Source organism: Meriones unguiculatus, chromosome 18 (genome assembly GCF_030254825.1).
Source record: "Meriones unguiculatus strain TT.TT164.6M chromosome 18, Bangor_MerUng_6.1, whole genome shotgun sequence".
NCBI lineage: Eukaryota > Metazoa > Chordata > Mammalia > Rodentia > Muridae > Meriones > Meriones unguiculatus.
This window is the reverse complement of record NC_083365.1, coordinates 12,017,184-12,031,814: the sequence shown is the minus strand read 5'-3', so window position 1 is coordinate 12,031,814 and position 14,631 is coordinate 12,017,184. Positions and strand designations below refer to the sequence as shown.

The 14,631-nt window shown below is 45.6% G+C and overlaps 1 protein-coding gene across 10 annotated transcripts in view; it reads left to right on the top strand.

Moving 5' to 3' along the window:
- Ebf4 (EBF family member 4) overlaps window positions 1-14,631 on the top strand; it is a 70,923-nt gene that overhangs the window by 13,172 nt on the left and 43,120 nt on the right. For all 10 annotated transcript variants that reach the window (XR_009587501.1, XM_060372087.1, XM_060372090.1 and 7 more), the window contains 2 exons: window positions 309-382; window positions 1,549-1,617. Coding sequence is in view for 9 of the 10 variants with exons in the window: in XM_060372087.1 (XP_060228070.1) it covers window positions 309-382; window positions 1,549-1,617 (143 nt within the window). In the remaining variant the exon portion in view is untranslated. The remainder of the gene's footprint in view (window positions 1-308; window positions 383-1,548; window positions 1,618-14,631) is intronic.

The window sequence follows — 14,631 nt, the reverse complement described above, 5'->3', positions numbered from 1 at the left end:
AGGAGCGTGAGGCAGGCTGGGACCGGGAGCCTCTCTGCTCCACCAGCCGGGTGCCGTTCTTGCCACCTAGGGATGGTCCTGTTTGAGGGTAGGAAGGTCTCCACCTGAGCAGCTAGGCTTCAGGCTCCTGCTTTGCGCCCCTGGACTCTTCAGATGGAGGCAAAGGACATGATCTTACTTGGGGTGGGAGCTCTCCTGGACCTTGGTTCCGGAGGCACCAGGGCACGCCCTCAGGCTCATCTATGCTTCCCATGGGGACTTGAGAGGAGCCTTCTTCCTGGTGAGCCTGCACGCTTCCTCCTTCCCAGGCTATCATCTACGAGGGACAGGACAAGAATCCGGAAATGTGCCGTGTGCTGCTCACTCACGAGATCATGTGCAGGTAAGATGGGCGCTGTCACACAAGATGCACCCTGACATTGACAAGGCAATGTGCCTTGTTAAGATGTAGCTTAGGTCCCCTGTCAGGGCCTGACACAATACCTCCAGGTCCCTGGGGAAGCTTGGGCAGGGGAGTGGTGAGCTCCCTGGGCACAGCATGGGCAGAGGAGAGGCTCCTTGAGGCCCCATTAGCCTGCCCTGTTTATGTGACTTCTCTAAGTGTTTTTGTAAGAGAGGCCTCCCACAGCTACTGGAAGCTTAACTAACAAAGCTCCGGGGAGTAGCTCTCTCGGAAGAGAGGCACAGGCTGGGCTAGGCAACCCAGAGGCCTCTGGGATTTGCTAAGGGGCCTCATGGTGGAAACCTAGCTGCCGAGATGTGAGAATTGCTGGGCAGCTCTTTGGTAGATAAGTGGGGTGGGGAGGGGGAACACAGCTCTTAGCTTCTCCTTCCCTTCACCCTAGAACTTAGCATTTCCTGAAGGGGTTCCCTGGATATCCCAGTCCTACAATGCCTCAGGGGCAGCTCCTGATAAGTGTGTGTGTGGGGGGGAGTGGAAATAATGTTTACAAACCTGTAGTTGAGACAGTGGCCAGCCTTGGAAGGAAAATTATTTTTAAAAATGATTTATTTATTTTATGTGCATTGATGTTTTGCCTGAATATATACTATACGTATGAGGGTGTCGAATCACTTAAGAGCTGGATTACAGACAGTCGTGAACTGCCATGTGGGTGCTGGGAACTGAACCCAAGTCTTCTGAAAGAGTAGCCAGTGCTCTATAGCCACTGAGCCATCCCTCCAGCCCTGGAAATGATTTAAAAAAAAAGAAAAGCCAGAAGAGGCCTCTGGAGTGCCGGGCACAGGGCACATCTGGGTCGGGTGCAGCTTACAGGGCAGGTTCACTTTGTGACTATCCAAGAGACACTACAGGCCATCCACTGCTTGGTGGCACAAGGGCTTCATGACCAGCCTCATCCCTAGAACTAGGCTGGCAAGGATGCTGCCAAGCCCCTCCCCGACTTTCTCCCTCAAGTCCCTGGAAGAGATTCACCTGCACATAGGAATTCTACACCCAGAACAGGACATCTGAGTCCTCACTGGGGCTGCCCCCCTCACTCTGTTTCTTTCACCACTTCTTTCTGTCTTTCTTCATCTTTTCCTCAGCCGGTGCTGTGACCGCAAGAGCTGTGGTAACCGGAATGAGACGCCTTCAGATCCAGTCATTATTGACAGGTACAGGCTTGGGGAGGGGACCTCAGCATACAGTGCAGAGGTGGGCGTGGAGAGGTTCCCTAATGTGGATGGCTCTGAGACCAGGGAGGTCAGAAGGGACCAAAGATGTGCCATCCATGGCCAGCTGAGGGGAGTCCCTAGGATAGGCTTTCTGGAGCTGCAGTCCCCAGCTCCTTTAGTCAGAGGAGCCAGAGAAGAACAAGGGTATGACAGGAGGTGTGGGCAAGGATGGCGAAGAACACGTAAGGACTACAGAGTGGAGCTGCTGCAGGCAAAGTGCTGGTCCCCTGTGCTGGATGACTCAACTCTGAGTGCCAGCATTACAGCTGTGTGCTGCCACACCTGCCTTAGCATCTGGATTTTGTTATTTAAGGAGAGAAGTCACAGAGCTAGAGAGGTGGCATTCAGAGATCTCTGCAAGGTTTCAGATCTGACCGACTTGGAAGAGGGAAGGAGGTTTAGGGGAGAGCAAGTTTACGGCGTTTGGTTGTAGCCACACCATGTTTAGTGAAAACATAGGTTATCGGTTGTGGATTCAAATGTGAATTATTGAGATTGGGGGAGTGAGCATTGGTAGAAGACAGGAGAGCTCTAAGGGCTGGACGTGAGGTGTCCAATATCGAGATGTCGTGAATATGTAGAATCAGCAAAAGAGAATGAATAGAAGCTGCCAGAGAGGTAAGAGTGACGTCACGGCAGTGCTTTGTGCTGGAACTTAGATCAGAAAATGCCCCAAGGAGGAGGCATTCGGCAACTGCAACAAATACTACTCAACACTGATCATTAGATTTTTGCAGTGTCAAAGATATTGTTGACCTCAACAGGGATATTTCAGTGGAGTTGGGGTACATTGCCAAGTCCTTGCACAACTCCAGGGATTGACCTAACTGGTGCAGCAAGAGAATGAAGGAATGCCAGGTAGATGGACTCACAGAAAAGCTAGGATTGGCTGGTCTGTGCTCAATGTGATAGAGAAGCCTTGGCATCCCAGAAAACTCAGTGTGCTTATCATACCTGGTTCAACAGGGAGGTGGGGTTATTGCACAGAGCTGAACAGAAGGTGAGGTTATAGCACACAGATGAACAAGAAGGCAGGGTTCCTACACAGGGTTGAACAAGGATGCAGGCCTGGCTAACCGCGGTAGGAGCAGTCTCTGTAGGCTGTAGGGAACGGTCTTTAGGATGGGAACACTGGTCAGTGGGTCTGCACACGCTGTCAACATTCAAACTCAGATCCAGGGAAGACTTTCCGTCCTTGTGAGCCTTTCCTGGGGAAAGCTTTGCCACTCCTGGGGGACTGAGCTACCGGGTTTCTAGACATGCTCACGCCCAGGTCAGCAATCCACCTTCAGTCAGGACTTCATTCAGTCCCTAAGGTGTGCAAAGAGAAAGGGATCGGAGAGTTCAGGTGCAGAACATCCTTGAAGGGGTCAGAGAAGCAGGGTGGTGGCTGGAGCAGTGTTAGTAAGGATGAGGAGAACCCTGGTGTGGGATGCTGAGAGACATCAGTATGCAAGGGAGAGAAGGGGGAATTTCCTGTTCATGTCCAGCAGCTAGCAAAAGGGGTAGTGCACAGGTTAGCGCACTGGTTTTATCTGGGAACATAGACCGGTGGTCCAGGAAGCTGCGAGGAAGACAGGACAGGAGTGAGTTAGTGTCGGGGCTTGCTGACATTCTCCCACGATTGCTTTCTGGTTTTATTTTACGATTGCTCTGTTTTCCCAGTGAAGAAGGAAGGTCAACAGCTGAGGATGAAGATGGAGAGGGACACAGTAGGGGGTGAAATAGTTGTCTAGGAGAGTGAATGGCTCGGGGAGCCTCACGTAATTGCCAGGCAGCACTGAAGCATGCCCGAGGCCTGTGGTCATAAATTTAGTGAGAACTTTCTCTAAAGCTCTCTTGGGCCTTACAGGCACAGGTGCAGAACAGGTGAGTGGCTGTGTGTGCCCAAGTAAGGGGCTGCCAGTTGAGCAGCATAATCTCAGTGACAGCTGAGATTATGAGAAAACTAAAGGCGTGTGCCAGACGGCATTCACAGAGGATGGAACGGGACTAAGGAGAGTTGTCTAAGGAGAGGAGTGTGGGGAGGGAATGTAGGAATGTAGGTTCAGATGGGGTTGAAGCATTGTCGGAAATGAGTGACTGGGCAGGAAATAAGGCGGAAGTTAGAAGGGGCTTGGAGAGCTGACTGCCTGCAGGTGGGAGTACTTTGTGGTTGGATCAATTAGTAGCATGTGGCCAGCAAAGTGGGGAGGATGGACAGTGTCAACAGAGGGGAAAAAATGCTCAAGGAATTGGGTGGAGAGAGTATCGGAAGAGGAAAAATCTGTATTGCTACTGAAATCGTCAGGGCATGTGTAGAGGAGCATCAGGGTTGAAGGTCGGAATTCGGGAGTGGAGGTCGGAAGGACTGACAGTGAGTGTGGGCTTGACAAGCAGCTGCTACCAGCAACAGCTACCTACTTCCCCTGTCTCCTCACTAACCCGGTAGTAGCCTCCCAGCAGCTGCCGCTTCTTCTTCTCTGCATGAGGCTGTACCCCATGTCTCTCTTAATGGTCTGGTCATGTTTTGTGCTAACTTTTCTCTAAGAGCTGGCGTTTCCTAGTGATTTCATCTGAAGGAAATCAGTCCTTTGTTGTGAGTTGTATATTTGTTCTATTTGGCTGTTGTCTTTGAACTGTGCTTGTGACTCGGTTTGTCCAGTCTTAACTTCTTTTAGTGTTCTGGATTTCGTCATGTTTAGGAAGGCTTTTATACTAATGGTATTTTATTTTATCCTGGGTTTACTAAGGCTGAACCCCAGGACCTCACAGATACTAGTGAGGAGTTCTACTGCCGAGCTGCACCCTCACCCTCACCCCTAAGATTACTTTTAAAGTTTATCCCATGGGGTTGGGGAGGTGACACAGCGATTAAAAGCACTGTTGCTCTCGCAGAGGCCTGGGTTCAGTTCCCAGCACCCATATGATGGTTTACTACCATCAGTAACTCCAGTTTCAGGGGATTCAACACCTTCTTCTGACACCCTAAGGAACCAGGAGCACCTTGGTATACATACAGACATTCAGGCAAACACTCACAAAGTGATTTGTTTATTTATTTGTCCATTCATTCACTCATTCATTCATTTATTTTTGAGACAAGTTTCTTTGTATAACCACCCTGGTGTTCTGGATTCACTTTGTAGACCAGGCTGGCCTCGAGTTCACAGAGATCCACCTGCCTCTGCCTCCCAAGTGCTGGCATCAAAGGCATGCACCACCATGCCTGGCTTCAAGTGATTTTCTTTTTTTTAAGTTTAAAAAAAAAAAGTTATGTTCTGTATGAAACATACAAAATAAAAATAAAAATTATTAAAAATAATAATCAATATATACCTGAGAACATACTGATGGATGAGCAGAACGTTGAGAACACCACTGAATGCCAGGCGTGGTGGTACGTGCCTGTGATCTCAGCACGCAGGAGGCCAAGGAAGAAGGATTCGCCATAGTGTAGGGCTACATAGAGGCCCTGCCTCAAAACAGCAAACAAAAGTCCCCACTGAGGCTGGCTGTGGGGTTCCTAGTAGTTGGGAAACTTCCATTGGATGCTGAGTTAGAGACCAGCTTAGGATACACAGGGAAACCCTGCACCACAACACAAAATTAAACAAAACTAAAACAAACAAACAAACAAACAAAACCCTCACTGCAACCAGCACTATCCTGTTTCACACTATTGTCTAGTCCTGGCGTGAGGATAAGTGTGACTTCATTATTTCTAGATTAAGTTATCACAGATTGAATAATCTCTAAATAATATGTTGTGTAGTTAGAGCTGTGTTTGTTGTTGTTGTTTTGTTTGTTTTGCTGTTGTTTTGAGACAAGGTCTCACTGTGTAGCTCTGGCTGGCCTAGAACTAGATATATAGACCAGGCTGGCTTTGAACTCAAGAGATCTGCCTTCCTCTGCCTTACAAGTGCTGGGATTAAAGGCATGTGCTACAATGCCTGGCCTCCATTTTTCTTTTTCTATTATTGGGATTCCTTTTTTGTTTGTTTGTTTGTTTGTTTATATATTTATATATATATTTGTTTGTTTGTTTATTATTTTGAGACACTGAGTAGCCCAGGCTACCACTGAATTTGTGATTCTCTTGCCTCCTCCCTAGTACAGTGCTGGGACAGTAGGTGTTTGCCACACACAGTTTCCAATTGATGATGATGATATAGGAAAAAGCATACAGGCTAAGTCCCTCACTTTTTTCAGGAGAATAGTGGACCTTTGGGCCTTTTATGTTTTCATGCAAACTTTAGAATCTGCTTGCATAAATCACACCAACACATGCACACACACACTAGTGTGTAATAATAGCCTTTAAGTAAAAGTACAATGAAGACAGCTTGTTTGTCCATTTATACAGCTGCTGTTAATGCCTTTTGGTAGCACTGTATAATTTTTCAAAGCCACACGTATATACTGTTTTCACCCACTCACTGATTCAGGCGTTGTGGAACAGCAGATAGTGGGCAGGTAGTGTGCGCCCACCAGGCAGACAGGGAGCCAGGGATGAGGTACCTAAGGAAGAGTGCAGCTGCGTTGTGGCATCTGTGGCTCCTGCCGGCCAGAATCCCTTTGTGGTTAAACATTCTTAAAAATGCAGTTAAGCTGTTTAAATTATGTCAGAAGTTAAGGTGCGAGAGGGCACTCTCCCACACCCGTGCATTCACAGAGGGTCTGTGTTCTCAAGAGACCTGACATCATGATAATACTTCTTGCGTTGTGGCTTTTTAAAAAACGTGTATGGGTGTTTTGCCCCTGTGTACACATGTGCACAAGATGGTTCCTGGTGCCAGAGAAGGTCAGAAGAGGGCACCGGATCTCCTGGAACTGGGGTTGCAGGTTCTTTTGAGCTGCTGTGTGGTACACGAAACCAAACCTGGGTCTTCCGCAAGAGCAGCAAGAGCTCTTCATCTCTGAGCCGTCTCTCCAGCCCTGAACTGTGTTGTTGACACCCTCCGTTTGTGGGATTTTCTAGAGGAGCATGGGAACAAACACTCTAAAAGGGATATCTGGTCCACCACGACTTAGAAGGAAAGGGTTCCCTTGGGTTATGAATCTGCCACTTAATCTCATAAATACTCACAAAACCCTTTTAAAAATTCAAATGCAGACCCTCCTGGACTGCTCCCTGCCTTGAGGCAGTCCGCTACAATCTCTTTTTGGAGTGTTTGTTTTGCTTACTTTGTTGAATAAACTTCTGCTTAAATTGTCTATGTCTCTTGACTGAGTTCTTTCCTTCAAGAAGACAAGAACCAAGAGACCCCTGGAACAGTTGTAGGCTTTATATATAAAAGAATAAATAAAGCAGACAAAATTACTGGTCCTTGTGGCAGGAGAAAGCACAGGGAGCTAGGTAATAATAATTATTCAAGAAAATGTTGGCTATTTTGGCCGGTTGTGTTCTCGTGTAAATTTTAGAATCTACTCATGTGAAGTTGAAGTCTTTTAGAAGGAAATGGAGAAGTAGGGACAAGTGAAAATAATATGATGGAGAAATGCAATTCTACATGGAATGGTCACCGCAGGTGGAAATGGGAAGGTGGCATTTGGGGAAGGACTTGAAGAGATGAAGAAATGAGCTGCTCAAACATACATACGTGCATTCTCATGACCGTTTACATATTTTACTTCCATTGTAAATTATATCTTTAACTTTTCTTCATTATTGAGAAATTCATACACATGTGCAATGAAATAAGATCATATCCATTCCGATTTTCCCATCACAACTTGTCACACCCACCCCATGGCCCCCTCAACCTTTCCCCAACTTCATGTCTTGTTTTGTTTTTTGAGAAAGGATTTCTCTGTTTAACTGGCTGTCCTGGACTTACTTTGTAGACCAGGCTGACCAGGAACTCACAGAGATCTGCCTGCCTCTGCCTCCTACAACAGGTATGCATTACCACACCTGGCCGTTTTTTTGTTGTTGTTTGTTTTTTGTTTTGTTTGTTTTTTTCCTAAACATCGCCCTGACAGCACGTGTTCATGGAGTGGGTAGTGCACTGGGGCATGGCAATCACACCACTGACTACATCATCAAAGAACAGAGTGATTCCCCTTCTCCCAGCAGCTATCAACTACCAGTGGCTTCTCAGAAAGGGGTGGCGTTTGGGGGTCCCTTACCCCGTTCACGCTAGGATTTCGAGGGTTGGCCTTGTCCAGGTAGCCATAGCAGCCTTGAATTCACGGTTGCGATGGCCACATCCTGCCCTAAAGACAGCCTTAGACTCCGTCCTCTGGCTTTTCCACTCTTTCCACCTGCTCGTCCACGACGTTCCTGAGCCTCTGCGGCAGGGTTGGTAAAGGTGTCGCACTGAGAACAGACCTTTCCTTTCCTCTCTCAGCACTTTGATGGGTGTGCTCATTGACTGCTGCCCACTGCAAAAAGTGTCCTCCTGACCAAGGAGGACACCGAGGAGAGCAGCCCAGGTCTGCGGGCATGAACATAAATATGTGGAAGGTTTTGGGATAGTACAACTGTTAGGTCTGGGAATCGCTGCAGGAAGACCTCAGACTTAGGTAGTATGCAAAAGCAGGAAGCGCTTATCTTGCAGAAATTTCCAGCATGCGGGAGCCACCATTCTATAGAATGGCAACCCTAAACCCAGCACACAGGCTCAGTTTAAAGACAGGAGATTTCCCTAGAGTCGTTAGGTAATCTTTACATTGATTGATTGGGGCTGATCTAGGGGACACAGGGGGACTTCCTGAAGTGTCCAGGTAACAAAGAGAGCCCAGGTAACAAAATATCATTTTGACTCGCTAGACAAAGGGTTTCTAACTGACCTTTAATTTGGTTGGTCAAGTGCTTGGGGACTTTACTAAGTTATTGTTTCTTTCTTTCCTTCTTTCTTTTTAGTTTACTGTGTTTTTGCTTTCTCCTTTTTTTTAATTTCAATTTATTTACTTTACATCCCCAAAGTGCCCTCTCCCTCCTTTCCTTCTAGTACCCCCTTCCCCTCTTTCTCTCTTCTCTTCTCCCATTCCCCCCAGAAAAGGGGAGCCCCCTCCTCTGGATCAACCTTCCCAAGCACATCAGGTCACGTCAGGACTGAGCATATCTTCATTCTTTGAGGCCAGGCAAGGTAGGCCTGCCAGGGGCAAGTGATCCAAAAGCAGGCAATAGAGTCCATGTTAGAAACAGCCCCCTCCTCCACTTGCCAGGTGACCCACATGAAGACCAAGTTGCCTATCAGCCACATGCATACAGGGGCGTAGGTCCAGACCATGCATGCTCCTTAGTTGCTGTCTCCGTCTCTGAAAGCCCCCTTGGGTCTGGGTTAGCTGTCGCTGTTGGTCTTCTTGTGAGGTTCCTGTACCCTCCAGGTCCTTCCATCTTTCTCCCAACACTTCAATTGGACCCCCGGAGCTCCGCCCCATGCTTGGCTGCAAGTCTCAGCATCTGTCTCGATCTGCTGCTGGCTGGAGCTGCGCAGATGACAGTCAAGTGAGGCTCCTGTCTGCAAGCATAACAAAGCATTATTAATAGTGTCAGGGGCTGGATCTCTACTGTGGGGTGGGTCTCAGGTTGGGCCAATTATTGGTTGGACATTCCCTCAATCTTTGTTCCCTCTTTACCCCTGCACTTCTTGCAGGCCGGGTAATTTAGGATCAAAGGTTTTGTCCCTGGGTTGTTGCTCCCTCCTTCCACTAGTCCTGCCTGGCTAGGAGGCGGTCACTTCAGGCTTCATGTCCCACCCTGTTAGGAGTCTCAGCCAGAGTCACACTCATATCCTCCCGGGAGTCTACCCTGTCACAGGCCTCCAGCTTGACAGAGATGTTCCCTCCTCAGTTTCCCTTCTTTTTCACAGTCCTCTCACCTCCCCCTGTTCCCTTCCCAATCTGATCCCCACTCTTGTTTCCCTCCCCATTCCATCTTCTGCCCAGTTCCCTCTCTTTACCCACATCTGTTGTTTATTCTATTTCCCCTTCTGAGTGACATTCCAGCACCCTGCCTTGGACCCTCCTGGTTACTTAGCTTCTTTGGGTCTGTGAATTGTAGTTAGACCAATGCTATAGGTCTAATATCCACTTATAAATGAGTATATACCATGTGCATCTTTCTGGGTCTGGGTGACCTCACTTAGGATGATCTTTTCTAGTTCCATCCATTTGCCTGTACATTTCATAATTTCTTTGTTTTTAATGGCTGAGTATCGTTCTATTGTGTAAATGTACCAACAATTTCTGTATCCATTCTTTGGTTGAGGGATATCTAGGTTGTTTCCAGTTTCTGGCTATTATGAATAAAGCCACTATGAACATAGTTGAGCAAATGTCCTTGTCATATGGTAGAGCATCTTTTGGGTATATGCCCAGGAGTCTAGCTGGGTCTTGAGGTAGAACTATTCCCAATTTTCTGAGAAAGGGCCAGATTGATTTCTAGTTAGGTTGTAAAGTTTGCACTCCCACCAGCAATGGAGGAGGGTTCCCCTTTCTCCACATCCTCTCCAGCATGTATTGTCACTTGAGTTTTTTATCTTAATTCTGACTGGTATAAGATGGAATCTCAGGGTCGTTTTGATTTACATTTTTCTGATGCCTAAGGACACTGAGCATTTCTTCTCGGCCATTTGAGATTCCTCTGTTATGAATTAATGATTTAGCTCTGTACCCCATTTTTAATTGGATTGTTTGAGTTGTTATGTTTAACTTCTTAAGCTCTTTGTATATTTTAGATATTAGCCCTCTGTCTGATGTAGGATTGGTGAAGAGTTTTCTCAACCTGTAGGTTGTTGTTTTGTTCTATTGACAGTGTCTTTTGACTTACAGAAGCATCTTAGTTTCATGAGATCTCATTTATTAATTGTTGATCTCAGAATCTGTGCTGTTGGTGTTCTGTTCAGGAAATTGTCTCCTATGCTGATAAATTCCAGACTTTTTCCTACTTTGTCTTCTAATAGGTTTAGAGTCTCTGGTTTTATGTCAAGGTCTTTGATCCACTTGGACTTGAGTTTTGTGCAGGGTGATAAATACCAGTCTATTTGCATTTTCTACATGCAGGTATCAAATTAGATTGGCACCATTTATTAAAGATGCTTCTTCTTCTTCTTCTTCTTTTTTTTTCATTGTATGATTTTAGCTTCTTTGTCAAAAATCAAGTGCCCATAGGAGTGTAGGAGTGTAAGTTTATTTCTGGGTCTCTAATTGGTTTCCATTGATCAACCTGTCTGTTTCTATGCCAATACCATGAAGGCTTTTGTTTGTTTGTTTTGTTTTTGTTACTTTTGCTCTGTAGTATAGCTTGAGATCAGGGATGGTGATACCACCAGAAGTTCCTTTATTGTATAGAATTGTTTTGGCTATACTGGGTCTTTTCTTTTTCCACATGAAGTTAATGGTTGCTTTTTCTAGGTCTGTAAAGAATTGCGTTGGAATTTTGATGGGAATTGCATTGAATCTGTACATGGCTTTTTGGCAGGATGGCCATTTTAGTCCTACCAATCCACGAGCATGGGAAATCTTTCCATCTTCTAAAATCTTCTTCCGTTTCTCTCTTCAAAGACTTGAAGTTCTTGTCATACAGGTCTTTCACTTGCTTGGTTAGAGTTACACCAAGTTATTTTATATTATTTGTTGCTCTTGTGAAGGGTGTTGTTTCCCTAATTTCTTTCTCAGCCCTTTTGTCGCTTGATAAAGGAAGGCTACTAACTTTTTTGAGTTAATTTTGTATCCAGACACTTTGCTGAAGGTGTTTATCAGCTGTAGGAGTTTTCTGGTAGAATGTTGGGAGTCACTTATGTATACTATCATATCATCTGTAAATATGGATACTTTGACTTCTTCTTTTCCAATTTGTATCCCCTTGATCTCCCTTACTTGTCTCATTGCTCTAGCTAGAAGTTCAAGTACTGTACTGAAGAGATATGATGAGAGTGGGCAACCTTGTCTTGTCCCTGATTTTAGTGGGAACACTTTAAGTTTCTCTCCATTTAACTTGATGTTGGCTATTGGCTTGCTGTATATTGCCTTTATTGTGTTTAGGTATGTGCTTTGAATCCCTGATCTTTCCAAGACTTTAAACATGAAGAGGTGTTGGATTTTGTCAAAGGCCTTTTCAGCATCTAATGAGATGACCATGTGTTTTTTTTTTCTTTCAGTTTGTTTATATGTTGGATTGCATTGATGGATTTTTGTATGTTCAACTATCCCTGCATTCCTAGGATGAAGCCTACTTGATTATGGTGGATGATATTTTTGATGTGTTCTTGAATTCAGTTTGCAAGTATTTTATTGAGTATTTTTTGCATCAATGTTCATAAGGGAGATTGTTCTGAAATTCTCTTTCTTTGTTGGGTATTTGTGTGGTTTAGGTATCAAGGTGAACTGAGGCCTCATAGATGACTTTGGCAATGTTCCTTCTGTTTCTGTTTTGTGCAATAGTGTGAGGAGAATTGGTACTAGTTCTTCTTTGAAAGTCTGGTAGAATTCTGTGCTAAAACCATCTGGCCACGGGCTTTTTTTGGTTGGGAGGCTTTTGATGACAGCTTCTAGTTCCTTAGGGGATATAGGTTTATTTAAATTGTTAACTGGATCTTGATTTAACTTTGGTAAGTAATATCTATCAAGAAAATCGTCCATTTCATTTAGAAATTCAGTGTGAAGCCAGTTTTGGAGCCTGTCATGGAGTCAGACAGGATTATTAAAAATCAGCCCCCTCATGACCGCTTAGCAAAACAATAACAAGTTCTACCCTAAGGCCAGTGACCTGCACAACCATGCACTTTCATAATTTTTTTTTAAATTTTATGTATGTATGATACACACACACACACACATGCACACACACACCAGTGTTTGATTCCTGTGGAGGCCAGAAAAGGGATCAGACCTCCTGAACTGGAATTGCAGGTGATTGTGAGCCAGCACATAGGTGCCAGTGCCCTTAAGTGATGAGTCCATCTCTCTAGCCTCACGCAAGGAGCAGGGACTCTTGACCAAGCATGACATCCTGTCCTACAGAGCCGCCGCCACGCCCACATATCACTTGTGGATAAGCAACTGCTTTTCATGTGTGATCTTTGGCTTTGCCGTGCACATGCCATTTTATTCAACCAGCCATTTTAACTATCCATATCCATAACTTGTTTTATTGTACAGTAGGACTACGAGTATAGCCTCGAGTGCCACTATTGTAAGCTGCGTGTGATGGGGCACACTTTTAATCTCGCCACTCGGAAAGCAGGGGCAGGCAAAATGCTACAAGTTTGAGATCAGCCTGGCCTACAAACAAAAACAAGCAACCAGGCACTGTCATGGGCATTACACTATTGTTTTTTCAAAACAAGGTCTCTCTGTGTAGCCCTGGATGTCCTTGAATGCACTCTGCAGACCAGGCTGGCCTCGAACTCACAGAGATCCACCTGTTTGTGTACCCCTGAATGCTGGGACTAAAGGTATGTGCTTTGTTGTTGTTGTTGTTGGTTGTTTTTTTTTTTTAGACAGAGCCTCTCTATCAAACCCAGGCTAGCCTCAAACTTGTGATCTTCTAGCCTCAGCCCCCACAGGTACTGCAGTTACAGGAGTGAGCTGCTGTTCGCGGTTTGTAATGGCTATTTTTGTTGTGTTTTGAAATAGTGTCTCACTGTAGTGTCCTGACCACTTGGCATGTAGATGATATATTTATTTATTTCAGTGTTTCTTTTATTTGGTTGGTTGGTTTTCCATCCCTTCTTCCCAGGACTCACTCCCCATTCCTCTCTTTACTTTTTATTTTGAAACAGGGTCTCACTAAGTTTCTCAGTCTGGCCTTGGTCTCATTCTGTATCTCAGGCAGGCCTCAAACTTGTGATCCCCCTGCCTCCACTCCTGCACCACCAGGCCCAGCTTTGTTCTTGATTTGAAAGAAAACATTTTCAGTGCCTCACCGCTGCAGTACAGTGTCACACATCTGCAGTTCCAGCAGTTGGGAGAAGGATCAGCAGTTCAGGGCTATCTTCAGCTACATTGCAAGTTCAAGGTTCCCCTGCACTGCATAACGGTCCTTTCTCAAAATAACTTACAAGAGTGTTAACTCTTTCTGGAGTTATTATATTTTATCGAGTTAAGAAATGTGATTTTCCATTTTAATCGTGAAGGTATGTTGAATTTAAAATGTTGCTTTTCTCTGTGTGTGTTGAGTTGATCATATAGCTTTTCTCCTTTAATCTATTTAAAATCTATTAATGCACTGAGTTACGTTAACAGGATTTTGTGGGTTTTGTGTGTGTGTGTGTGTATGTGTGTGTGTGTGTGTGTGCACAAGTGAAAAAAAGTTAGAGGTTAAGGTGTCTTTCTCCATCTCTTCCACCTTAACCTTTGAGATAGTCTCTCATGGAACCTGATGTGTAGAGACTGGGTAAACTGGCTGGCCAGTGAGCTCCATGAATCTGCCCTCTCCCCTAGGGTTACAGATGTCTGTGGTCCCTGGCTTTTTTACATGGCTGCCGGGCCCATCTCATGCTTGTGCTTTAGACACTTGACTGACTGAGCACCCCCCAGCTCTATCAATGAAGCTTGATACTACGTGGTTCATGGTGTAGGGAGCCCTCGCTGTCTCCATCTGCTGCACTGCCTGCTCTGCCAGTCACGGGTGTGAGGTGCTTGCTTTATTGGGTTATTTGGTTATTCTCTTTCAGCCTCTCAAGTTCGATTCTTGTTTTACCTTTTTCTTTTCTTTCTTTTTTTTTAAATTTGTTCATTTATTTTATTTATTGAAATTTATTCTCTTTGTATTCCAGCTGTAGCCCCCTCCCTCATCCACTCCCAATCCCGCCCTCCCTCCCACATCTCCTCCCATGCCTCTCCCCCAGTCCACTGATAGGGGAGGTCCTCCTCCCCTTCCCTCTGATCCTAGTCTATCAGGTCTCATCAGGACTGGCTTCTTTGTCTTCCTCTGTGGCCTGGCAAGGCTGCTCCCTCCTCAGGGGGAGGTGATCAAAGAGCCAGCCCCTGAGTCCATGTCAGAAACAGCCCCTCTTCCCTTAC